Below are 27,064 nucleotides of genomic sequence, written 5' to 3'. Positions count from 1 at the left end.
ATTAGAAAAAACAACTGACTTAAAGTCAGTCTTGGTTACGTAATCGTGGAGTTAACAGGCAAAACAGGAGCAAAAGAATAATCAATCAGAAGTATAAAAAAAGCTTTATTAGTGCATATATACAAATTTACAAGGTCAGAAACTGGAGAAATACAAACAGCTTTAAAACACAATTTGCTTTTTCTTCAGTTTAAAGTGACTTTTACCTGATTGTGATACAATAGAAAGTACAGAACAGTAAATTGCTTTTTAAATACTGGAATTTTATGGAGAATACATTCACACATAAATGGAAGGTGAATTTTGGACCAAGGTAAGACAATGGAGACACATCAGTACATACAGTGGCTTTTGTTACATTTACTGCCACATACGTGAGGAGGAAATTCTCAAAATCAAAGACGCAAACACCTGCTGCTGCTGCCACCTATACTGTAATTTAAATATGCCACCTAGTATGTGAAATGACTGAGCTATCTTTATCAGTTCTAGAATTTGTGAGAAAGAATACTCTGAAGAGTGTGGCCATCTGTTAGCACAAGGTGAATGACTTGATGTATCTCAGCACTTCAGGGGTGGCAGACTAGAGGAAGAGGTCAGAAAGAGATTCCTATAATCCCAGTTAAGCAAGGCAAAATATAGAGCTGCTTTCTTAATTGCACTTGTTCTGAAGAAGTTAATGAGAGAGAGAGCGCCACACTAGGAACTACAAGAGCCTCTATGAGGCAGGAAAATCCTTCACTGTTCTTTAGTGAGTCCTCTTACAGAGGTGTCATATGCATGAACCACATGTTCCAGACTGATGAGGTTAATGTACCTAACATGCTGAGTTTGCCAGTGTGAGAATAAAGGCAGCCAGGTCAGAGCATTCAGTCACCTCACCTTTCAGCAAAACAGAAAAATTACATTTCACAAACGTGGCAATTTTGTTCGTGTATACTCTTGCCCAGGAAATTCATATGCTCTCCCTCATGACATTTATAGTTTATTGACAACAGTAAGACTGGTTAAGACTTGGAAATGATTAAAAAAACAAAAAAAAAACAGTAATAAAAATTTTAAAAACTATGTGTTTGGAGCCATTTTTCTTCTCTTCAGTCTTGCTCGCCAATCTTCAGGAAGGGCTTCAAAATTAGCATTTCTCTCTGCCATGCCACTGTGAAAACAACGTACAGATTAAATTACTTCACTGGAAAGTAAAAGAACGAAAGTGTTTATTTCCTAGCAAATAAAAGCTAACTGAAACCGAAAATGTGATATATTTTATCTATGTTCATGAAAATGTTTCAAGTTTCTCAGCTAAGTACCAGCGTTGTTCTTCATCAAATTTCTTAATTGATAGGTCAACCAAACACATACAAAGCACTCTTCTCTATAGTTTTATTTATATGTAAGTGCATATTTGTTTTTATATCTCCCCAGCAACCACTGAAGCCATACAGAAGGAAAATAACACGTTCTTGTAAAAGTATTTCTTGGCCCCTAGGAGTTATGATTCTTTATCTTAGATATATTTAACACATAGGAAGATATATTTAACTCTTAACATACCATCAGGGACCGTTGGACCTAACGTTTTTGAGACTCTCTTTTGATCAGTTCTAATTAGGATTGATCTCTCATGGCTTATTCAATCATTTATAAAACCGATTAAGACTCAGATTCTAGGGAATGCCCTGGTGGTACAGTAGTTAGGACTACATGCTTTCACTAACGAGAGCCTGGCTTCAATCCCACAAGCTTCGCAGCACGGCAAAAAACAAACAAAAACTCAGGTTGTAACTTACAATTACCAGAATGGGTGCCTTAGACCCTTTTATAAATACAAAATGAGCTAAGATTAATTACAGAATCTTTGTGATTTCCGATCATCTTGAAATAGTTTGTTATTTCATCACTGTAGGAATTAATCATTAGTCAATTCCCAGCAATATTAAAAAAAGATTAAAATAGTAAGAAAGCTGAAGAATAATGGAATCATCTACAAGGATGATACAAAAGTTAAATAAATTATCACTAATACCATCCCTCAGTTTTCTTATTGTGTTGCCCAAAACAGTGCATCTCCTTTCCAGGAAGTAAAAAAGAAGTCTGGAGACAACATCTTCATAGTCTCCCCTACCGCTCCCCAATATTATACAATCAGATAAATGCAAGGAGACAGAGGCACTGTAGATTCTAACTGTGATGGTAAAATTGACTGGATAAGTAAAATCTCAGACTATGAGTGATAAGAGGACAATAATCTAGATGAATCTTCTCAAATTCAAGACTGATGAGTGAACATACTGAAGGAAAGCAACACATTCTTGTAAAAGTAAGGAAATGTAAGGTCAAAAAGGAAATACAGTATTCTCATTAAAAAGAACAACCTGGGACTTCCCTGGTGGTCCAGTGGTAAAGAATCCGCCTTACAATGCAGGGGATACGGGTTCGATCCCTGGTCAGGGAACTTAGATCCCACATGCTGTGTGGCAACTAAGCCCGAGCACCACAACTACTGAGCTCGTACACCTCAACTAGAGCCCGTACACCGCAAACTACAGAGCCCACGTGCTCTGGAACCCGTGTACCACAACTAGAGAAGAGAAAACGAGTATGCCCCAACTAGAGAGAAGCCCTCGTGCCACAACGAAAGATCCCACATGCCTCAACAAAGATCCTGTGTGCTGCAACTAAGACCCAACACAGCCAAAAATAAATAAAATAAATAAATAATAAATAAATCTGAACAACCTCCTTCATCCAATATTTTGTAACAAGAACTGGGACCATCGATCGCATTTTCCTTAGAAACCTTTCAGGTTTTATACTGCTACATGCTAAAATTTATTTGATAAGGTTCATAAGTGGGACAAATGCTGAAAGCAGGTGTGTAGTGGCTGGAGAGAAACAGATATTTTAGGAACAAAAAAAATTCACTGGAATGACTATTCCAATTAGTGTTTATGGATCTAAGAATGAAAATGTTTTGAATTATGAAGCAAAGATGGCTATCCTCTCCCTTTTTTTTTTTTTTTTTGGCCACGCCGTGCAGGATCTTTCCCTGACCAGGGACTGAACCCGGGCCCCTCAGCAGTGAAAGCGCAGAGTCCTAACCACTGGACCGCCAGGGAACTCCCCCAAATATTTTCATAAGTACTGCATTTATGGAGGTTGCAAGTGCAAGAACCAGAAGTAATGATAAGCTAGAACCTATCAGAGATGAACCTGAAATCTGGCACCATTTATGAGAGGAGTATGTTCCAAGTTACGCATGACAACTGAGCAATTAGTTGCATTCAAAGAATGTTGCTCATTTCAATATGTGTACCTTCAAAAACCATGAAAATAAATAAAAATTTGAGTTAGCTATGTTTACATTCTTACTAAAATTTCTAATTAAGTTTTCTCCTCTTTATTTTTTATGTCTGTAAATTATTTATAAAATTTAAAAATATACATATAAAAGAGTCTCTTGGAGCTACATGGTAAACGGGGATGACTATTTTTCCCCATATGCTCAGGGTTAAGATAGCTCTTTGCCTAAGAGGAACAATCAGTGGGAAGTATTACAGATTTGATGTTTCTGATTTTGAAAAAGGCTAGATTATAATTTTTATAGGGAAATAAACATTTCTATGAACTAAAAACTACTTAGGTAAGTCTGTAAAGGAATCAAATTAAGGGCTATGATTTTAAGAACGTGATGGCTCTAAAACCACAGCTACAACCACCATTATCCGCGCCATCTACGGTTCTTTCTTTTACCTGACCAGCTGCTGCTGTTTCCACTCTTCAATTCGCTTCTGTGCAGTTGATTCTCGGTCCTCTTCACTGGAACTAGAATTCTCCTCTTCATCTAGCTCACGCTGGATACTCTGCCACTTCTTTACCAGAGATGGCATTTTGGTTTTACTCTTCTTTGCCTGTAACAAAGGAATATAATACATAAAACAAGTGCATGAGTCCTTCACATGAGATCAGGATCTTTTCCTTAGTTCGAAGGAATAAGTGAACTTCAAAATTAAAGGAACAGAAACACCAAAAATAAATACCATTCTAAGTTCTTGCCAGAAATTTCTACCAACTATAAACTTAAAGCTTGGTTAAAAATCTAAAAATTGGGGGGCTTCCCTGGTGGCGCAGTGGCTGAGAGTCTGCCTGCCGATGCAGGGGACACGGGTTCGTGCCCCGGTCTGGGAAGATCCCACATGCCACGGAGTGGCTGGGCCCGTGAGCTATGGCCGCTGAGCCTGCGCGTCCGGAGCCTGTGCTCCGCAACGGGAGAGGCCACAACAGTGAGAGGCCCGTGTACTGCAAAAAAAAAAAAAAAAAAAACTAAAAAGTGTAAATGTGGTGTTTTATGAAATCAAGTCAGAAACATCTTCTTTAGCCTTATTCTATGAAATTCAAAACTCTTGCCCTTGTCTCATTTTCTCAGAATTACAGTGTACCCGGGATTTCCCTGGTGGTCCAGTGGGTAAGACCCCATGCTCCCAATGCAGGGGGCCTGGGTTTGATCCCTGTCAGGGATCTAAATCCTGCATGCACACTGACACTAAGAGTCTGCATGCCGCAACCAAAGATCCTGTGAGCTGCAACTAAGACACGGCGCAGGCAAAATAAATAAATAAATATTTTTTTAAGAAAAAGGAAAAAAGAATCATAGTGTACCTTTTTACAATTTTAAATGGATGCAGTGTTCACATCAAGTGAAACACAGTGCTGAGAAACAAATGACCAGCTTTTCTGGAAAGAGCCAACAGAGTCAAAGGCAACTATTAAATATGAAAAAAGCAAAGAGGTATATCAAAACATTAATGATGAGATTAATTCTAAGAGGAAATACAATAATAAATTTTTCTATCAGCTTAACTTCATTTTCTAAATTGCCTATAATAAACATAATCTCACAGTAAAAAAAGCTTGTGATATTTATTACATATCCAACATGGTTTGCTCTATCACTACCTTCAGAGTTCTGATCAATGGCACTCTTTAGCAAAGATGCCTTCCCTGACCACCCTATCTACATGAAACAGTACCACCTCCCAAAGGTCACTTTCTGTCCTCTTACACTTTTTTTCATTGCATTTTTAAACACTGAACATATATCTGCTTATCTGTTTCTGCAACCCAGTCCCCCCATATCCTCTCCAAGCCCACCAGAAAAGCTCTACAAAAGCAAAAGCAGAGATTTTGTTGGTTAGCTACTGAACACAGAGCGTCTAGAGAGAATGCCTGACACAGTATGTATTCAAAATATACCTGCTGATATTTGTGATTAGGTCTTTGAATTTAGAGAAACACTGTATTAGACATTGATAAGAACCACTTTTTATCCCTGCGGTTTTGAAGACTTGGCCAGGTTACACTCTAAACGTGACAAGCAGGCACTCAAGTGATAGGTGTGACTGAGTGCTGTGCTCCTCTGAGGATCAGGTATAAGGACCCAAGCTTTTTTTCCGGCCTGCACTTAAGAGAAAACACATTTCTTGATTAAGTCCCCAAAAGAGTTGAGAAAATCAGCTTAATATTTTCAGTCTTTTAAAATTACTTGGCTCCCTGCTCGATACCCTATTTTGACTGTCACTGACAGTTTTTAACCTTCTGGGGAAATGCCCATCTATAGTGCTTAAACCTTCTGCTCCACACACCTTCCCACATTCCATTCTGTCATTTCACCTGTGGTACAACCTGACCCACTGCATATACACCCTTCCAACAAGCTCCAACATAGCTCATCTGGGTTAGCATGGAACCAACTGAGTAAAAAGTAACATGAATTAATAACGGTCACCTGTGCACAGAGGGCTCACTGGGGTTACAAGCTCTCGCCGAACGTCTCCAAGTATGATTAAAAAACATAGATCTAGGTAGAGTTGTTGTGCTTTCATTCTGACTTCCATAGGATTTTGAAAGTTTGTAGTGCATTTCATTTCTATTTGTCATGGGAAAGTACTTTATGTTTCAGAAGTTATGTACTGCCGATCACATTCAAAACCATGGATCCCGAGTTGCACTGGCTGTTTGAACACGTTTTTAATATGGGAACACTGCAGCCAGAGGAATAAAGATTAAATGGCTAGAATGCCTTTTTTTCTAGTTTATTTTCTAGTAAACCGCACACAAAACTCTTCAGCAAAAAGACTGAAAATATACATTGGTCTTAAATATTCCTGAACATCAGAGGTACTGAGTATATATCTTATATTCTTTTTTTTTTTAATTGGGGTATAGTTTTTTACAATGTTGCGTTAGTTTCCATTGTACAGGGAAGTGGAGTTCCCTGTGCTATACAGCAGGTTCTTATTAGTTACCTATTTTATACATATCAGTGTATATATGTCAGTCCCAATCTCCCAATTCATCCCACTGCCCACCCCCCCACACCCTCTTATATTCTTTAAAAATGGCCAGTAACACTAAAGAGATGGATCATTGTTTTCAGATAACAGGTACATAAAAATGACATATTAATGTAGAATACTGGATTTTCAAAACTATTATTTATATGACTATAAAAGCATGATTGGCTAAAAAATTACTTGTTGAATGAATGGAGGTGGAAGTAATTATCTCTCTTGGAAGACTGGAGGCAGGGCGCCAAGGAAGGCTTCGTAAGAGAAATGATTCCTGGGCACTGATCATTCTAACAATTTAATTATAAAAGAATGAATAGTAGTGGGACTGGTAAACAAAGTAAAGACACGTAGGTGGTCAACAGTATGTTGGCTCAGGAGAACTGTATGTGGTAGAGTAAGTTGTCTGACAAGAATCTAATTCAAGACATTATCCTGTCACTGTTGATTTTTTATAACACTTCACTGGGAGGGGAAAAGCTGATGAGAAAGTCTCTTTAGGTAATTTAGGGCATTCAAAGTGTTCACGAGGATGATGTCAGAAAGATGGCGGACTATGAAGCTCCAAGCCCTTGTTTCCCCATGGAAATACTATATAAACAAATAGAGACTGACTAAAATGGCTTTGTGGGAACTCTGGAAACCAGTCAAAGATCTTGAGCAACCAAGAGAACACCCAATCAAGAAAAACCCACACTAAAAACAGGAAATTTTGTGGCATGTTTGCTTGCCCTTGTTCCACACACCCTCCCCAATGTGGTTGGGATGAAATGGCCCAATTCTCAGTTCTCCCCCTCCAGGTGGAAGGAAATAACTGGAATGTCTGATATGTTCTAGACTGTCTGTGGTTGCCTTAGGGACTGGTTTCAATACTGTCTTAACTTGGAGGTCAGCCAGGAATGGTGGCATATTTTGGGTCTCAGGTTGGAAACCGTGAAAGGCAGTAGCAGGAGCTGCGGCATGTGAAAACCACAGTGGGACAGAAGTCATGTGGACAGGTGGGGGCAAAAGATCATGGGCAGGGGAATACAACAGAACATATAAGGCTCACAGAAGAAGCAGGTATGATTCTCTTAGGGAAATTAAAAGTAAATACAGAAGGGGAAAGGAAAACAAAAAAAAGCACGTGTCCAGGGAACACATATGCCCAGGAAAGGCCTGAAAAAATGTTGCACTTTCATGTTGGACTCATTAATGAAGGTTTCCCTCCATACACAGTCAGTGTGCAAAGACTGGGAGAGTTTGTTATTTTTTCTAATGTGCAGTTTTCAACCAAAGATCACAAAGCATACAAACACGCTGGGACTTCCCTGGTGGTCCAGTAGGTAAGACTCCACACTCCCAATGCAGGGGGCCCAGGTTCGATCCCTGGATGGGGAACCAGATCCCACATGCATGCCGCAGCTAAGAGTTTGCAGGCCGCAACTAAAAGATCCCATGTGCCACGACTAAGACCCAGCGCAGAAGAAAGAAAGGAAAGGAAGAAAGGAAGAAAGAAAGGTTTCAGATTTACTAGACAAAGACTTTAAAACAACTGTCCTAAATGTGCTCAAAGAACTATAGAAAAACACAAAGAATGAAAGGAAATCAGGAAAATGACGTGAACAAAATGAGACTGTCAACAAAGAGACAGATATTATTATTAAAAAGAACCAAAGAAATATTCTGGAGCTGAAAAATACATCAACTGAATTGAAAACTCACTATTTCAACAACAGACTCCAATAGGCATAAAAAAAGATCAGCAAAATTGATGATAGGTCATTTGAAGTTACTGAGTCTGAAGAGCAAAAAGGAAAAGAATGAAACAAAGTGAACAGAGTCCAAGTGACTTATACGACATCACCAAATGGACCAATATATGCATTGTGGGAATCTCAGAAGGAGAAAAGGGCAAAGATGTTATGTAAGAAATAATGGGGCTTCCCTGGTGGCGCAGTGATTAAGAATCCACCTGCCAATGCAGGGGACACGGGTTTGAGCCCTGGACCGGGAAGATCCCACGTGCTGTGGAGCAACTAAGCCCGTATGCCACAACTACTGAGCCTGCGCTCTAGAGCCCGCAAGCCACAACTACTGAGCCTGTGAGCCACAACTACTGAAGCCCACGTGCCTAGAGCCCACACACAACAAAGAGTAACGCCCACTCGCTGCAACTAGAGAAAGCCCGCGTACAACAACGAAGACCCAATGCAGCCCAGAATATAAATAAATAAATAAATGTAAAAAAACTGAGGGAGAAAAACTAAGATATTCCTAGATAAACAAAAGCTGAGAAAATTCATTACCACTAGATGTGCCCTACAAGAAATGCTAAAGCATGTCTTTCAAGCTGAAATGAAAAGATGCTAGATAGTAACTTGTCATACAAAAATATAAAGTTCTCTGGTAAAGGTAAATACAAGAACAAACATAAAAACCAGTATTATTGTGATACTGGTTCATAATTTTTATTCTTCTACAGATTTTAAAAGACAAAAGCATAAAAAATAATTACAAGTCTACATTAATGGGAACACAGTATATAAAGATATAATCTGTAACACCAATAACATAACAGAGTGGAGGTGCGTCTGTATAGGAGTTTTTGTCTGCAATTGACTGTACCAGTTTAAAATAGATATTACATGTAATTCCTACCATAACTACAAAGAAAATAAATATAGAATATACACAAAAGGAAATGAAAAAGAAACCAAAATGTATCACTGAAAAATATCAACTAAACATAAAGGAAGGCAGTAAGAGAGGAAATGAGAGACAAAAAAGCTATTAAGACATACAGGAAACAACCAAAAGGAATACCAAATCCTTATCAGTAATTACTATAGTAAATTATTAATTTACTAATGTAAACGGATTAAACACTACAATCAAAAAACACATACTGCAATGGAGCAGGACCCTATGGTCCCTTCCTGTCATGTCCTTGGCCTACATTTTGTCTGTGAAAAAACTTCAGCCAAAGAATAAGTTTAATTAGGGACCTCCCTAGCGGTCCAGTGGTTAAGACTCCATGCTTCCACTGCAGGGGGTGCAGGTTCAATCCCTTGTTGGGGAACTAAGATTCCAAATGCCGAGCAGCGCAGCCAAAAAAAAAAAAAAAAGTTTCATTGGAGAAATGAGAAAATGCATAAACAAAGGAAAACAGTCAAATGAGACCAAGTAATAAATGTTTAGTCATTAAGCATAGTTAAGGACCTTTAGTTCCTTCTCAAGGGCTATAGATAATATTCTGAGCCACACCCTGTGAGCCGTCTTATACTGAAACCCCCACCAGGTGGAAGATGTTAACTACATGATGACCAGACTAGCCATGACATAAGCTGCCACAATTCCAAGAAATGGCCTCAAGGAAATGGGAACAAACTGACCCTGGAACTGAAGATTAATTGTACTTAAAACAATCACGATGATGCTGATCAGGCCACCGCATGACCAATTTCAAGATGGACTGTTAGAGCTGACAGTGCTGTTTCTGCCTGTAGCCCGCTCCCTTCACCTATGAAAGCTCTTGTCCACTGACTGTAAGTGGGGGGAGTCGGCCTCTGGACAGGAGTTCCTCCCCACCCCGGGTTGCCAGCATCAAAAATAAAGCAAACTTCCCTTTCCACCAACCTTGCCTCTTTACTGGCTTCTGAGTGGTGAGCAGCTGGAACCCCCACTTTCTTTGGTTACAATACTGGCAGAATGGATTAAAAAAACAAAATGCAATTGAAACTGATCACGTCTATAAGAAATTCATTTTACATCTAAGGACATACACAAGTTTAAAGTGAAAGGACAGAAAAACACATTCCATGAAAACTGTAACCAAGAGAAAGAAGGGGTAAGTGGATTACTACAAGACAAAATAGAAATTAAGCAAAAAACTGTTAAAAGAGATAAAGAAGAACATTACATAACGATAAAAGGGTAAAATCATACCACCTAAAATAGCACACAAAAGAATAAAATACCTGAGAATAAATTTAGCCAAGGAGATGAAAGAGTTGTACACTGAAAATTATAAAACAATGCTGAAAGAAATTAAAGACCTAAATAAATGGAAAGGAATCCTGTGCTCACAGACTGAAAGACTCAATATTGTTAAATAGGTAATAAGACCCAAGCAATCTACAGGTTAAATGCAATCCCTATCAAAATTCCACTGGCCTTTTATGTAGAAATGGAAAAGCTGACCTTTAAATTCATATGAAATTACAAGGGGGCCTGAATAGCCAATATTGAAAAAGAAGCACCAAGTCAGAGAACTCACACTTCTCAAATTCAAAACATACCACAAAGTTATAGGTGCTGGCATATAGACCAATGGAATAAGCCCATATGTTTATGGTGAACTGATTTTAGATAAGGTCTACCATTCAATGGGGGAAAAAATGGTCTCTTCAGCAAATGGTCCTGGGACAACAGGGTATCACACTCAAGAGAGTGAAATTGGATCTCTACTTGACACCATATAAAAATTAACTGAAAATACTGTCACTGTTTGCAGATGACATGATACTATACCTAGAGAATCCTAAAGATGTTACCAGAAAACTACTAGAGCTAATCAATGAATTTGGTAGAGTAGCAGGATATAAAATTAATACACAGGTATCTCTTGCATTCCTATACACTAATGATGAAAACTCTGAAAGTGAAATTAAGAAAACACTCCCCTTTACCACTGCAACAAAAAGAATAAGATACCTAGGAATAAACCTACCTAAGGAGACAAAGACCTGTATGCAGAAAACTATGAGACACGGATGAAAGAACTTAAAGATGATACAAACAGATGGAGAGCTATACCATGTTCTTGGATTGGAAGAATCAACATTGTGAAAATGACTATAATACCCAAAACAATCCACAGATTCAATGCAATCCCTATCAAACTACCAATGGCATTTTTCACAGAACTAGAACAAAAAATTTCACAATTTGTATGGAAACACAAAAGACCCCAAAGAGCCAAAGCAATCTTGAGAAAGAAAAACAGAGCTGGAGGAATCAGGCTCCCTGACTTCAGACTATACTACAAAGCTACAGTAATCAAGACAGTACAGTAGTGGCACAAAAACAGAAACAGTGATCAATGGAACAGGATAGAAAGCCCAGAGACACAGCCATGCACATATGGTCACCTTATCTTTGACAAAGGAGGCAAGAATATACAGTGGAGAAAAGACAGGCGCTTCAGTAAGTGGTGCTGGGAAAACTGGACAGCTACGTGTAAAAGAATGAAATTAGAACCCTTCCTAATACCATACACAAAAATAAACTCAAAATGGATTAAAGACCTAAATGTAAGGCCAGACTGTAAAACTCTTGGAGGAAAACACAGGTAGAACACTCTATGACATAAATCACAGCAAGATCCTTTCTGACCCACCTCTTAGAGAAATGGAAACAAAAATAAACAAATGGAGCCTAATGAAACTTGAAAGCTTTTGCACAGCAAAGGAAACCATAAAACAAAAAGAGATCCCTCAGAATGGGAGAAATTATTTGCAAACGAAGCAACCGACAGAGGATTAATCTCCGAAATATAAAAGCAGCTCATGCAGCTCAATATCAAAAAAACAAACAACCCAATCCAAAAATGGGCAGAAGACCTAAAGAGACATTTCTCCAAAGAAGATATACAGATTGCCAACAAAGACATGAAAAGATGCTCAACATCACTAATCATTAGAGAAATGCAAAAAACTACAATGAGGTATCACCTCACACCGGTCAGAATGGCCTTCATTAAAAAATCTACAAACAATAAATGCTGGAGAGGGTGTGGAGAAAAGGGAACCCTCTTGCACTGCTGGTGGGAATGTGAATTGGTACAGCCACTATGGAGAACAGTATGGAGGTTCCTTAAAAAACTACAAATAGAACTACCATATGACCCAGCAATCCCACTACTGGGCATATACCCAGAGAAAACCATAATTCAAAAAGACATACGCACCCAAATGTTCACTGCAGGTGTAATGAGGTGTGACTGCTTAATGGGTACAGGGTTCTCCTCTGGAGTTATGAAAATGTTATGTAACCAGAGAGAGGTGGTGGTTACACCACAGTGTGAATATACTAAGTGCTACTGAATTTATACTTTAACTGTCACCTCAATAAAACAAAAATTTTAAACTAAAATGTAAAGAGAGGTTTACTCTACCTTATCTTTCTTTCCTTTTTTTGTCTTCTCAGGTGCTGGCATTTTGGGAGCTGGTGGTGGTGGTGGTGGCGGGGGAGGAGGAGGAGGAGGCGGCGGTGGCGGCGGCGGCTCTATAATGGCAGTGGCGGGCACAGCGCCGCGGGCCTGGACTGGCTGCAATGTGGGAGCAGTCACTGCCACTGGGACGGAACACTCAGCATAGCTCATAATTGCAGGAGCTGATGCCAGTCCTAAGTAATTGGACTGTAGGTTCATTCCTCTGGCCTGATGACCCATTCCTGTTGCTGGATGGCTAACTGATAGTGCCTGGTGCCCAATCCCTGTTGCCTGGTGACCTAGAACAGAAAACATAAAACTATAAAAAGGACATCGTGGGGCTTCCCTGGTGGTGCAGTGGTTGAGAATCTGCCTGCTAATGCAGGGGACATGGGTTCGAGCCCTGGTCTGGGAGGATCCCACATGCTGTGGAGCAACTAGGCCCGTGTGCCACAACTACTGAGCCTGCGCTCCGCAACAAGAGAGGCTGCGACAGTGAGAGGCCCACGCACCGCGATGAAGAGTGGCCCCCGCTTGCCACAACTAGAGAAAGCCCTTGCACGGAAACGAAGACCCAACACAGCAAAAATAAATTAATTAATTAATAAACTCCTACCCCCAACATCTTAAAAAAAAAAGAAAAAAAAAAAGGACATTGTGACACAGCCAAAAACAAGAAGGAGGAGGAAAAGGAAATTGGGAGTTAGATCACCTACAAAGTGATTCTAATATCCCCCCCCCGCCAAGAAACACACAAACCACCCCCCCAAAAACAAACAAAAAACCCAGTCACATTTTCTGGTGTTCTGAATATTTTAGCATTAAGGTACTTAAACATCAAGATCAATGATGTTGTGTAAATGCTCAGAAAACAACCTGGAAGGATATATGCCAATGTTAACAGTGGTTTTTAGTAACTGAAATAAATGCACATAAACTGTCTTTGCAATGAAAAGCCTTTAACATTAATTTATGATATCTAATTCTGGAAACAAAGATAATACACGGATGAAAATACATTTTAATCACAATACTTACCTGTAGCTACAGCTGATTGGCTGTAGAGGACCGGAGAACTACCAATGGTAGCTGATCTCTGAACTGCTGCAGTACTAATTTCTGTAGCTTTTCTCTTTATTGCTTTAGTGGAAGGAGAACTAGAGATGGTACAGTCAGCTGAAGTCTGAAACAGAGATTCTGGTCAGTGGCTGTAGCCCCTGGTTAAGTACCCTCTTCTAAAATAAAACATGTAGGGACTTCCTTGGTGGTGCAGTGGTTAAGAATCAGCTTGCCAATGCAGGGGACAACGGGTTCAATCCCCGGTCCGGGAAGATCCCACATGCTGCGGAGCAAGTAAGCCTGTGCACCACAACTACTGAGCCTGCGCTCTAAAGCCCACAAGCCACAGCTACTGGGCCTGTAAGCCACAACTACTGAAGCCTGCTCGCTGCAACTACTGAAGCCCATGTGCTCTAGGGCCCACATGCCACAACTACTGAGCCCACGCACCTAGAGCCTGTGATCTGCAACAAGAGAAGCCACTACAATGAGAAGCACGTGCACCACAATGAAGAGTAGCCCCCGTTTGCCGCAACTAGAGAAAGCCCACCTGCAGCAACAAAGACCCAACACAGCCCAAAATAAATAAATTAATTAAAAAAAAATAAAACATGTCAATCATGCCCCGGTCCTCCAAAACTTTTCAGAATGCCAGATGGCATTTCTCACCTGGCTAGTTACAACTGTGGTTTGTGCTGAAGGTTTCAATGGAGTATCCTCCTCCGTTCCTGGAGCAGGAGGCTCCTCACTTCCTTCATCCTCCATCTCGACCTCCTGTATCTCACCATCTTCTGCAGGAGGAGGAGGAGGGGGAGGGGGAGGCGGGGATTCTGGAGGTGGAGGCGGTGGCGGTGGCATTTCCAAAGGTAATGGAGGTTGAAGCACAGGCACATTTGACTGAAGAAGGGTCCAGAATGGAGTAAGTGGCATGAGTGATGAAGAAGAAACTTGGCCAGAAAAGGACTCTTTACAAAGAGAACCTATGAAAACAAATAGGAGTCAGGGAAAAAGCAAGACTAAAACTCCATGAACACAGAAATGTTCAACTGATTATATAGACAAAACCTGTCCCACAGACATCTATTCTACACTGATGTCACTGAAATATTAAACTCAGTTCAAAAATGACTTCCATGAAAAGACAAATTTATAGAATTTACTGTTAGCACTCGCCCCAGCTGTGTTATACTAGTCTTGTTTTCTGGGTGCAGATTTATGGCTGAGTAAATGAAGCACATCACATCAGCTTAATGAGAAATTCAGTCATCTGAACCTGAAGTTTATTTCAAAGATACACAACTAGAAGGCAACATTCTGGGGTCTTATTTCAAAAGTGAGTGAATGATGTGCATTTGCAATACTGATTCCATGTACTTTATCTTTTAGTGAGCTAGATAAGTAATTAAGGATGACCCAGAGAAGTACACATTCAAAACACACAAACTCTCCCCATTTCAATTAATTTGGGTTACTAAGTTTCAAAAATCCATTTGCAAGGTGGTATTGTCAATCCTATCATTCCTTCACACCTTTGTGTGAATTATTCATTTACTAAATCACAGCAACAAATGAGGGAGGGTAATTTTTTATTCCTGTGATAAGAAAAGGGAAATCAGAGAGCATGAATCTTCAAGGTAAATGATAATGATAAATATAACACAGAGAAGAGGTGTTTGAAGATATGGAGGATTTGAAATGGCTGCTGAAGTTAAGAAATTATAGCTGAGGAGCTGCAGGGTTAGCTTTCCTCAAAATTTGCAAAAGTCATAGTAAATTACTACCCTTTCTCTGCTGGGAAAAGATTTAAAGATTAGAGAAAATAGGAAGATATACTTACTTGCAGCCTTCCCCATCCCTCTTTATCGTCAATAGGGAAGTTTCACAATATTTGGGACTATTAGATATATATCCCAGGAATGCTGAAGGGGATTTTCTCCCTAAAATCATAGAATTTAGGAGTAGAAGAGACATGAGAAATCGTCTAGTTTACCCCTCTCATTTTAAAGGTAATGAAACCCAGGAGGGAAATGACTTGCCCAAGATCATATAGCTCTTAGTGGTCAAGTCTGACCCCTAGTCTAGTGCTTTTTTTTTGGCCGAGCCGTGCGGTTTGCTTGCAGGATCTCAGTTGCTCCACCAGGAATTGAACCCGGGTCACAGTAGTGAAAGCCCAGAATCCTAACCACTAGGCCATGAGGGAACTCCCCTAGTGCTATTTAAACAAGATGTCCTGGTGAAATATCAGGAGTCTAAGAGCGTTAGAAATCTCAAATTTCACTTCTCACGGAGTAGACATCCAGACGCCGTCACCTGTCAAATTCCACGGTCAAAGCAGTAGATTAAATAACGACTCTATTATAAAAGGCTCTAGAACAAGGATAAGGCCTTTCACCTTACTTTGCTCAAAATACAGCACACTGGCACTCAACAGTGTAAAACCAAAGCAGCCATGAACCATTTGGCTTTTAGAATAGCTTCACTTTTTTATGGAACAGGTAGATGATACATTATGTAAGAGACTTGAAGAACATAATTCACACGGTTACTCTAATTATTTTGAGAAACTGCTTACTACCAAGGAAAAGAGAACTGAAAAAAATTCACCAGAAAACAAGAATGTAGTTTTCCAGCTAAAAGACTTCAAGTGTCTCATTAAGCTTTATGAATCTCTACACTAACTGGTAGACAGTTTGGGTATGGGCAGGCAGTCTACTACATTACATAACAGTACATCAAGATTACATCAGAACTGAGGAAGTAAACACTGAGGATTAATAACTTATTAAACTTCCTTTTACTAAACCAACCATAATATATGGTAGGTAAACAAATTTGTCAGATTTATATGTTGGTAGGTTTCTCATCTAGAAGCATAATGCAATGCTGGTATGTTTATGATGGTGAGAAGCTGCTATGCAGAGGAAATCAAGAAAACACAGTAGGTTCAAGATTAATAATGTGGTTTACAACCTTCAACAAAGTTAATCAGAAATAATTGAGCTTTCTGTAAATAGGAAACAAACTAGACTTGATAAATTTAGATCATACAAGGAGCACTTTTAGAGTTCATATTTGAATCCTAAACTAAGTTTACTCAAAACATAAAAGCTGCATCGTAACACTGATAATTATCTCTTTTAGCTTAAATACAAAGAATTTCGAGAAATCCTAGTTTGAATATCCATGGATGTCATATTACATACTGCTTCTCTTCATTTCTAAATTTAACCCAGTTGAGGTATTTTGCCATTTAAGAGAACATTAAGTCTGAAGTCCAAGGAGAGATTAAAATGGTATATACATAGCTTTTATTATGTGCTAATAGATTTTTTAAACTATCAAGCTTAAAAACAGAATACCGTGAGGATACAAATGTTGAATTCTCCAAGAACATATTTTTTCTATGAATCTTTACTTCTATATAAATAGAAAATCAGGCTTTCTTTCTTATAAAGGTAGGCTTCCTTTATTGTTTTCCTATATTCCCCCCAAAAGTATTATTGCTTAGTATTTTGAGGCAAGAGGCCAGTTTATCAGTTTAAATCAAGAAATTATTATAGAAATAAGACTTTTTGGAAAAGCAGCTTAACTTAACCTGACAAAAGCCCAGCAAAACAGACATGTTGGGTATCTTGAAGTATCACTCATCTTAAGAGATATAACGTCGAATTCAAACATGCAACAATGAACAAGGATTAAAAATGAACAGAACTTTGAAACTTTCTTGCTCCTCAGTGTATACGTTTTCTTCTTTAAAAGTTGATTTTAACCACTGCTGGGCTGACAAAAAGCAAGCATTATACACTTTCTTTACAGGCTTAAAATAGTGATTGGTATTGCTCTTCAATTCCAAAGACCTTAGTACAAGATTTGGATTTTATTTAGATCAAGTTTATCATGTGGTTTTAGTAGCTCTCAATCAAGAGGCTCAAAAATATAAGCTGGTTTACCAGTGGCTTTTTCCTTTATCAGACAGTACCAACTGCGTGTCATTAACAAAGGGAGAAAGTAACTTAATGTTTAACTCTAAGGTATTCACACAACACTTAGCATTAGCAATTCTAGAATATTCAGCTTTAGAACATATAAGAAGGGACATTAGACACTGGTCAAGAAGGGAATCACCAAACCAGAACCACCATCAAGCCTCTTCAGTTCACTAACTATTACAAAGTAAATAAAACCAAGTTACTAGACGTATCTACTATTCACTACCCAAAGAATGAGAAAGTAATCTAAAGAAAATCTCTTCATGAAAATGGTACACCCTGTAACTTAAGAAAATTTTTTTCTGAACTATGAAGTAGAAAACCACTTTTTTGCTATGTTCTAAAATGATCTGCAGTCATAGGTGCCTATTTTGAGTGACCTGATAATGATTCTTAGGCTATTTAAGAAGTTAACAAAATCACTGGTACTGACCATTTTTATTTGGTACACAATCAGAACTTTTCTACTGGGATTAGGGAGCCAGTAGAATACAAAATATTATTTTTGATTAGCAGAGGATGTAAGAATTCAGCTCTTCACTCCCATCTTACAAAAAACTATCTTTTTATCCTCAAAGGTTTGTGATTTTATTTTTTAATTAAAAAAAATTGAAGTATAGTTTGATTTACAATGTTTCAGGCATACAGCAAAGTGATTCAGTTATACATATATATACTTTTCAGATTTTTTCCATTATAGGTTATTACAAAATACTGAATATAGTTCACAAAGGTTTATGACTTTAGAAATCATTCCACAACACTCTTACCTTCACATGCTATCATTTAAACAAACATCTACCAGTTTTTCAGATTGAAAGGCTGTTTGTTCATCACAGTCTTGACTATGCTTCATTAGCCACTTATTTTTGTCATTCCAAGAAAGATGGGACTTCGAGGAAAAAAACCAATGTATCTTCTTCCATAATAAGGAAATCAAGCAATGGTTCTTCAGATTCTCAGAGTAAATGAAAAACTGTGAAAGCCTTTTTTTTCTTTTTTAAATTTATATAACCAGGGCTTCCCTGGTGGCACAGTGGTTGAGGGTCTGCCTGCCGATGCAGGGGACGCGGGTTCGTGACCCGGTCCGGGGGGATCCCATATGCCGCGGAGCGGCTGGGCCATGAGCCATGGCCGCTGAGCCTGAGTGTCTGGAGCCTGTGCTCCGCAACGGGAGAGGCCGCAACAGTGAGAGGCCCGCACACCGCAAAAAAAAAAATTATATAACCAAACTGAAGTTCCCTAAGAGTATTTTAACTGGATTGAGCCATCTTAATTGTTTTATACGAGAATATTGATGATTTGCAACGATGAATTATTTTGCTTCTCTGAAACAAGTATGGTCCTAGTTTCACAGCATTTATTCAGATCATTTTGGTTTGTTAACAACCATACTTCCTACGAGATTAGTGAAGTGTAAAAATGAGGTTGCAAAATCAGCAGACTAAGTGCTCTACAGAAAGGCAGAACAAATCTCCTATTACTCCACATAAATATCGACAATTTAAGTAACTGGTTCCTTAGCATTAATTAGAATTCCTGTTATTGGAAATCCACAGCTTCGTCTGTGGCATGACAGAACAGTTATAGGACAATCTTTTAAAATCAAAATACACTGGCTCATAATTTTATTTTTTAGCAGAGTCTGGCTGGTATCAATACTATGCTTATTTCCAACTAGTCACTACCTTAGTTTTCTTCAATATAAGCCCTGCATTCTTTTTTTTCTTTTCCTTAGGGCAAGCCATTATTTTTTAGTTAGAAATTTATGTGATTATGATTTAAATTATTTTCTTTCACATGTTAATACAAGTCTTTTTTTTCCTCTAAAATAATTTCTCTCCAATTAATATAGGGAAAATTGTCCCACCTGTGGAATTCTCGGAAGAGTCTGTAGAATTTGAGTCAGTGCCAGTTTTGTCTTTCAAGGTCTGTTTAGGAAGAGTCTCATCTCTACTTTCTTGTGCTTGGCTTTCTTCCTCTTCCTCCTCACCATCTGGGAACTCCCACTGAGACTCGCCCGACTGTTCGTTTACATAGAAATATCGTCTATGATCCCTAAATTACAAGAAAGAAAACACATGTTTTAAGACCCATTCTCCTACAAAGACACTTCCATTTGGTCCTGTCCCAGGACAGCAGTCTGCTCTCACAGGGACGAACCTCTTCTTAATGGACTGCTATTCACAAAGGCAACAAAGAGCTTTGACAATTGAGGATGGAGAACCAAGGATAATTCAAAGCTATTTGCACTGCCAGCAGCTCTGTGAATACAGCCCTGAGCCCTCTCACTCCAACAGATGACTTAGAAAAACACCTCTCACATCTTTTTTTTTTTTTTTTTTTTTTTGCCAATGCTTAACAGGGTTTCAAGTTTCATTAGCAAAGGGACTCAATCTCCTAGAACACTAATTTCCCTTCCAAAGAAGAGAACGAAGTTTGCGAAAGGTGACTCTTCCCCTCTTGAACCGTGGAATTCACATTTCATACTCTTGATACCAAACACAGTGAAAGCTAAAGAGAGGGAGAGGATCTGGGAGCTGAAAAATAAAAGAGCAAAGATTTCAAATAACGAAAAAAAAATCAAGAAAAGCCAAATATAAAAAGAAATGTTTTCATCTGACCTGCTGGCAGAAGATAGTAATCTTGTTCTTCATTCACATCTTCAGCCACGAAGCTTTCCTTAACTTCACCGAGGTTAATCAGGAGTAGTTGCTTCCAGAGGTCCTGTAAAGCGCACAGAGCTCTCGCATGCGCTTAACCCCCAAGCCCGCCCTACTCCGTGCAACAACACTCTGGAGTAAAAACCAGCTTTGTCCAATCTTGGGAAAAAATCCGTTACATGGAACACTTTAGACATTGCTTTTTGTTTCTCCAACGTGTGGCTGGCCCAAACTCTGCAAGTGCTCGGGGTGCTCTGCCTGCCCAGCACCGCTAACGCAGCTGCTCTCAGTCTCCAGACAGGCTGTCAGGTCGTCAGGTGGTGGTGATCACAAATCAAGTCTGAGATGTCAAAGGTGAAAGGTGAAAAGGGGAGAAGAGTGCGTACCTGTCCCAGTGGCAGGACCAGCCTTTAGGAGTGGCGTTTATTTCATACTGTTTTAGTTGTTCTGCTGCATCCTGAAGTTTTCGTTTAAGGTAGTTTCCATTAAGAGCCCCTTCCCGCCAGTCTGCAATCCGTGTCTAAAATAAAAAAGCAGTAAGTTAAAGATTTATTATAATGCCAGGAGGCAGAGGTAAAAGGAACTTAAGTCTTCTGGTCCATGATGTATACTCTGGCAGCAGACTAGACCAAACGGGAAAAGAAATCCCAGCCTAAAAAATCTTGTTTGCTCTTGAGAGTTCTCCAAAATGAGACTGGACCCCAGTACTGTCAAATCTCCAACATCTGTGAAAATGAGTAGCAGTAGTTTTGTTTTTCCCTTTGGACTATATTAAGATGGTTCCCCAGTAACTTTATTTTTTGGGTAGATAGTTCATTCAATTAAGTACCCAGGAATTCCTGTGTACTTTACAATAAATAGGATTAGGTAAGGAATTCCTGTAGGAAGCTGACTGATTTCCTTAAGAACTAAACCTTTAATTTTGATTAATAACATTACTTAATTGAATGAACTATCTACCCAAAAAATAAAGTTACTGGGGAACCATCTTAATATAGTCCAAAGGGAAAAACAAAACTACTGCTACTCATTTTCACAGATGTTGGAGATTTGACAGTACTGGGGTCCAGTCTCATTTTGGAGAACTCTCAAGAGCAAACAAGAACTTCTCTTTTTAAGTAGACCTATAGGGAATTCCCCGGCGACCCAGTGGTTAGGACTCCTCGCTTTCACTGCCGTGGGCCCGGCTGTGATCCCTGGTGGGAGAACTAAGATCCCAAAAGCTGAGTGCCACCCCTGCCGCGCCCCGCCAAAACAGTCTATAATGCTTTAACACTTACAAAGTACTTTCAGCATTATGTGGTCTCGTCATCACTATGAACAGAATTTTAATTTCTTAGAAAAACAGAACACATGCCAGTTCAAGGGGGTTAAGTACCACCATCATACACAAACTCTCAGTATTTATTTCCATAATTATGTTTTGCTTTGGCTAATACATAGTTTTATTTCCTGGGTTGGTGCTTCAAATATACATCAAGATTAAAAATTTAAATTTAGGACTGAAACATAAATAAGACAGATTCCTCACACACACAGCATTTCATTCAAACATTGACTGTTTATACCAAAAATGGCTAAATTACCTCAGTCTGTAAAAGTAGCACATGAAAGTTGGAGATGGACTGCCTATTAATGCCTAAGAATTCAAATTTACTTGTCAGGGTATTTGCCAGTTCTCCAATCTGAAACTGTAATGCAGGAAAGAAAAAACAGGAAAAATAAAAACAGAGTCAGCAAAATTGTCTTTATTATGTAAAATCTTTCATTTATCGTTGAAGATACTAGAAAAATGGGTCTGCCTATAAACAGCCTTTCTCACATACCGCAACTAGTTATGTACAAGATAAAACCCTAATTTACAGTAAAATAATTCACATAACAAAGTGTTAAATAATGAGACAAGGTCAAGAGAAATTAGACGCACTGTCTACTCTAATACGATATGGAAGTTGAAAATAGGTCCTAAATGACATAACCCCCAATATCGTCCAAGCCATCATTTATCCATTACTAATTGCTTACACTAGCCCCACACTGAACAAAATTAATTCTCCCAGTCCCATCTACACGGCTGTACACTAGCTGGTGAGTGGACAAACTCTTTCAAGTCAAAAGAATATGCTAAGTGGTTTTTCCAACAGATCACACTTTTAAGAGCCACATACTTACTTGGTCCAATTCTTCTCATGACATTAGCAACAGAAATGAAATTGGAAACAAATATGCCTTTGTGTAAGGACAAGTAGTTCATGCAGGAATTAAATTTGTAACCTGAGTCTCTTTAGTACTTCCAAACTAGAGAAGCCTCTATTTGATAAGCTACTGCTTTCCAATGGAGACTTACTTATAAGTAATTAAGCATTTAGAATTTATTTTTAGATAATTTCTCTACATCAAGTCAGTCTCATAGCTCCTTATTTCAGCCTTAAATATAACCTTTTCACCTAACCAAATAAATGATTTATATTTGGAGATAGTAAAGATTACTTTTTACTACTTGCTAAAAGAAAGTAGTTGGCCTATTTAAAATGGTTCGCCAATTTAAAAATACTTATTTGTCAAATTGCATTAAGTAATATACATACTTTCAAGTCCTGTTCTTCTTCTACTTTAGGTGCTGTTTGTACTTTAATCTTTTCTGGAGATTCTTCTACTTCCATCTCTTTGTCCGAATTTTCATCTACTTTTTCTGAATTTTCAGCACCAATTGCTAAAAAAGAAAATATGTGAAATTAAATCAAAAGGACTGTAAACAACGAGGTCCTACTCTATAGCACAGGGAACTATATTCAATATCCTCTGATAAACCATAATGAAAAAATATAAAAAAAAGAATGTCTATATGTGTATAACTGAGTCACTTAGCTGTACAGCACAGATTGGCACATTGTAAATCAACTATACTTCAATAAAAAAAATAAAATTAAAAAAAAAGGACCAATACTAATAGAGCCCCAAATACATTTTCTTACCCTGTAGCAAATATCTGAAAGTTATTAGTGCTCTCCTTTGCCTGTTTTCTCCTTACATGTTAAGGAAGCCCTAGTGACTTATCAACCTACTGTCTCTAAAGAGCCAAAAAATTTAATCCTTTATAATCACCTTTCTATTTTTAAAAATAAATTTATTTATTTATTTTTGGCTGCATTGGGTCTTCATTGCTGCACACGGGCTTTCTCTAATTGTGGCGAGCGGGCGCCACTCTTCGTTGTGGTGTGCAGGCTTCTCATTGCGGTGGCCTCTCTTGTTGTGGAGCACGAGCTCTAGCAGTGCGGGCTTCTGTAGTGGCAGCACGCAGGCTCAGTAGTTGTGGCGCAGGGGCTTAGTTGTTTCACGGCATGTGGGATCTTCCTGGAGCAGGGCTCGAACCTGCATCCCCTGCACTGGCAGGCAGATTCTTAACCACTGCACCATCAGGGAAGCCCCTATAATCACCTTTCTTAAAATGTGTCTATATACATGATTTACTTTGTTTTACCACATTACCGAGAAGTTTCTGCTTTCCCTTCCTCCTTCATCTATTAATCTTTTCTAATCTTCTCTTCCAGAAAATCATGGCTTCAATTATTTACAAAAGCTAGAATATCTAACGGTTCTTTATCAAATGAGTTTTGATAAAAAGGCTTTCAGGGCTTCCCTGGTGGTGCAGTGGTTAAGAATCCGCCTGCCAACGCAGGGGACACGGGTTCAAGCCCTGGTCCGCGAAGATCCCACATGCTGTGGAACAACTAAGCCTGCGTGCCGCAACTACTGAGCCTGCCCTCTAGAGTCCGCGAGCCACAACTACTGAGCCCACGTCCCACAACTACTGAAGCCCATGTGCCTAGAGCCCGTGCTCTGCAAGAGAAGCCACTGCAATGAGAAGCCCGTGCACCGCAATGAAAGAAAGCCCATGCGCAGCAATGAAGACCCAACGCAGCCGAAAAATAAAAACAAATAAATTTATTTTTAAAAAAAAGGCTTTCAAGACCAGAGCAGCATATTAAAATACCAAATAACTCCCTTCCTGAACTGGTTAACACCTGTAGACAGCCTTTATTGGACCTACCTACTCTTCTGGTTGGTGCTGTCTGCTGGCAGTGGGAATCTCCAAAAAAGAATAGGTAGGTTTACCACATACTTAAATGGACTAAAAGATATGAACTCTTTGTTATGTTTGCTTAACACCTGCTTACCAAACTAATCCACATATACAATGTAAATCAATCTCTCTGGAGGATCACACACTAAAAACAAATTTGAGCACCTTTTCTTAACGCTGGTTAATATTTGATCTAGAGAAGAAATATGACTTTAACATCACTCTCAACAGCTTTCATTAGCCTAAAATTTTGTATTAAGTACTTAACCTTTTCATACAATGGCCTTGTTTTTTATTTGATCATTAATATTCCTTCTGCATTTTCATATTGTCTAAAACCAAATCTTTCTACTCTCTCACTTACTAGTTTATAGTTCATTGGTATATTAGACATCTTACAGTTGATGGCAGGTTTAAGAATTTAACAATTTTAAGCACTGCTAGAGCTCTAAGACTTGATTATTTTGGAAGGCAGTTAGGCAGGATCTATCAAATGAAAATGCACATACCCCTTGACCTAGCAATATACCACTGGGAATCTATACTATAATGGTACTAAAATCTGTATAAAGATAGATGTACCAAGGTGTTTACTACAGCATTATTTTAATTGCATAGTATCATTAACTAATGAGCATAATATATTTAAAAAACATGAGCACTCAAGTAACTACAACCCAGCCTAACAGAAGACTATTAATAACGCCTCGAAGCTCCCTGTGCCTCTCCCCCAACACGTTCACACCAGACACACCCTGATGGTGTTGGTAAATGCCTCTACTTTCATCATGGATAGATCTTTAAGCACAATATTTCTGCTTAGTTTTCAACTTATATACATGGAGCACTAACATATGCATTCTTCTGTGGCTTTTTAAATTCAACATTGTTGTTCCTGACATTCATCCATGTTACTGCATATAGCAATGGATCATTCATCTTCTACTGCTGCTTAGTATTCAACTGGAAGAATACATCACAATTTATCCACTACTCTTTTGATGGATATTTGAATGGCTAATATTTATACTTTTTTGGGATAAAATGAATGTAATATTACTTCTAAGAGTGAAACAAGGACACAAATGTCCATCAATGGGGAAAGAGTTAAATGAAGACATCTATACTACTCAGTAGTTAAAAACAATTTTCAAGACCTTGTTAAACAAAAAAGTATGTCTAACAATCCATATGGTTAATCTCACCTATGGTAAAATTTACATATGCACATTACACACATACACACACAAAACCACCAACGTATATAAAAAAAGAGGAAAAGGTCTAGAAGAATATATGTAGATAAAAAAATAAAGGAAATGGACCTCAGGGTAGGGCATGAAAACAGTGAAAAGATGAAGGGGGAGGGGCACTTTTAGAATTCTACTTCATATTCTTCTATATGGTTGATTGGAAAGAAAAATTCAAGGATGTTTGCATTTATTTATTACCTGTGTTTTTGTTTACTTGTTATTTTTAAACTGTAACCTATAAGGTACCTTCTGCTTGGTACACTCAACTAAGGTTTGGTGATTAAAATTAGTTAGTTCTGGTAACAGACTGCAAAAATGCAGCAGGTTCTCCTCTATATTACCCTGAAGATGACTTGGGTCCTCATGACAGTACCAGACTATCTACACACCCAACCAAAGGCTGGACAACTTGTACACAGAGAGGGAAGATGAGGCTGGGTTTGCCAGAGGTGGGCTTTGCCTGCCGTGTTCACCAACTGGTAATAGAGAGGTAAAGAGAATCCACGGTCTTTATGCAGATTATCACAATTACCGTAGTGAGTGATAAAAAGAAAAGGGGGGGAGAGACCCAATCTCATTTTTTTGTTTTTGAGGGAGAAGTTATCCCGAATCAGTAGTGAATACACAGCCCGATGGATTCTAGCCTCTCAATTTCTTACTGCTCCACTAGAGGTGGAGCAGGAAAAGGCAGAAGTTTCCTTCCCCGCATTTCCTAAAAGGGTAAAAGTGCTATATCGTTCTATTTGCTGAAGAGAAAACAGAAAAGGGTAAGAGGGATTTCTCCTCTACATCTTTCAACTCTCAAGTTTAATTAAAGCACAAATTACCACTTTCTCCATTTTCTGGAGTCTCTCGTCCAGTTTTGCTAGAACTCCGGCTGGTAGATTCTGGACTGGTAGCTCGAACAAACATCTTCCATTTTCCTCTTTTAGACATAAGTCTACGCATTCCATCTTGAGATGCTGGCTGGCTGATATCAGAACACGGACTAGACCCTGACACACTACCATCTCCTTCCTCCAAGGCTCGCAGCTCTGCCTACGACGAATAGGAATTAACTGTTTACCAACATTTATTTGTGTGAGTAGCAAGAATGACAGCCATGTGTTTTTGGAATTTAAATCCTTTGAGGACAATAAGTATTTTTTAATACATTTTTCCATCAGGATTGATCATTATGCTCCAAATCCTATTGTTACTCAATAAATGTTTATTCATGATTACAGTTAACAAATACTGATTTAAAGGGTATAGGTTCTAAAGATCCATGAACAAATTTTCTAATACATGTACACAAAGGATAAAGCTCAACTTTCGCTGGTCCCTCTCCACAGCTTCAAATTTTTCAAAAGGGGGAAGCTTCAAAGTGATTTACTGCTATAACACCTGTTAAGACTTTGCTTCGTATATACTCAAGGCAGCAGTAGATAAAACTGTTCCAATAAAAATCAGGGCAGAAAATAAGTAAAAATCAACTTC

The 27,064-nt window shown here is 38.7% G+C and overlaps 1 protein-coding gene across 7 annotated transcripts in view; it reads right to left on the bottom strand.

Moving 5' to 3' along the window:
- Positions 1–85: 85 nt before the first annotated feature.
- The window catches only part of FNBP4 (formin binding protein 4), a 38,415-nt gene continuing 11,436 nt past the window's right edge, over positions 86–27,064 (bottom strand). Inside the window, exons 8-17 of one of the 7 annotated variants that reach the window (XM_022591986.3) lie at positions 26,413–26,623; positions 22,837–22,961; positions 21,835–21,939; positions 20,635–20,768; positions 19,456–19,643; positions 14,266–14,576; positions 13,576–13,720; positions 12,502–12,836; positions 3,751–3,908; positions 86–1,156 (exon numbers count right to left, since the gene is read on the bottom strand). In XM_022591986.3, coding sequence (XP_022447694.2) covers positions 1,066–1,156; positions 3,751–3,908; positions 12,502–12,836; positions 13,576–13,720; positions 14,266–14,576; positions 19,456–19,643; positions 20,635–20,768; positions 21,835–21,939; positions 22,837–22,961; positions 26,413–26,623 — 1,803 coding nt within the window. In that variant the 3' untranslated portion in view covers positions 86–1,065. Of the gene's footprint in view, positions 1,157–3,750; positions 3,909–4,656; positions 4,761–5,782; positions 6,039–12,501; positions 12,837–13,575; positions 13,721–14,265; positions 14,577–19,455; positions 20,313–20,634; positions 20,769–21,834; positions 21,940–22,836; positions 22,962–26,412; positions 26,624–27,064 lie in introns of those variants that run through there. The other 6 variants (XM_089914818.1, XR_002647149.3, XM_089914819.1 and 3 more) reach the window with 6 other exon arrangements.

Source organism: Delphinapterus leucas, chromosome 7, assembly GCF_059928025.1.
Source record: "Delphinapterus leucas isolate spDelLeu-1000000601 "Yukka" chromosome 7, BTC_Dleu_Yukka2, whole genome shotgun sequence".
Classification (NCBI taxonomy): domain Eukaryota; kingdom Metazoa; phylum Chordata; class Mammalia; order Artiodactyla; family Monodontidae; genus Delphinapterus; species Delphinapterus leucas.
This window is presented reverse-complemented; position numbering and strand designations above follow the sequence as displayed.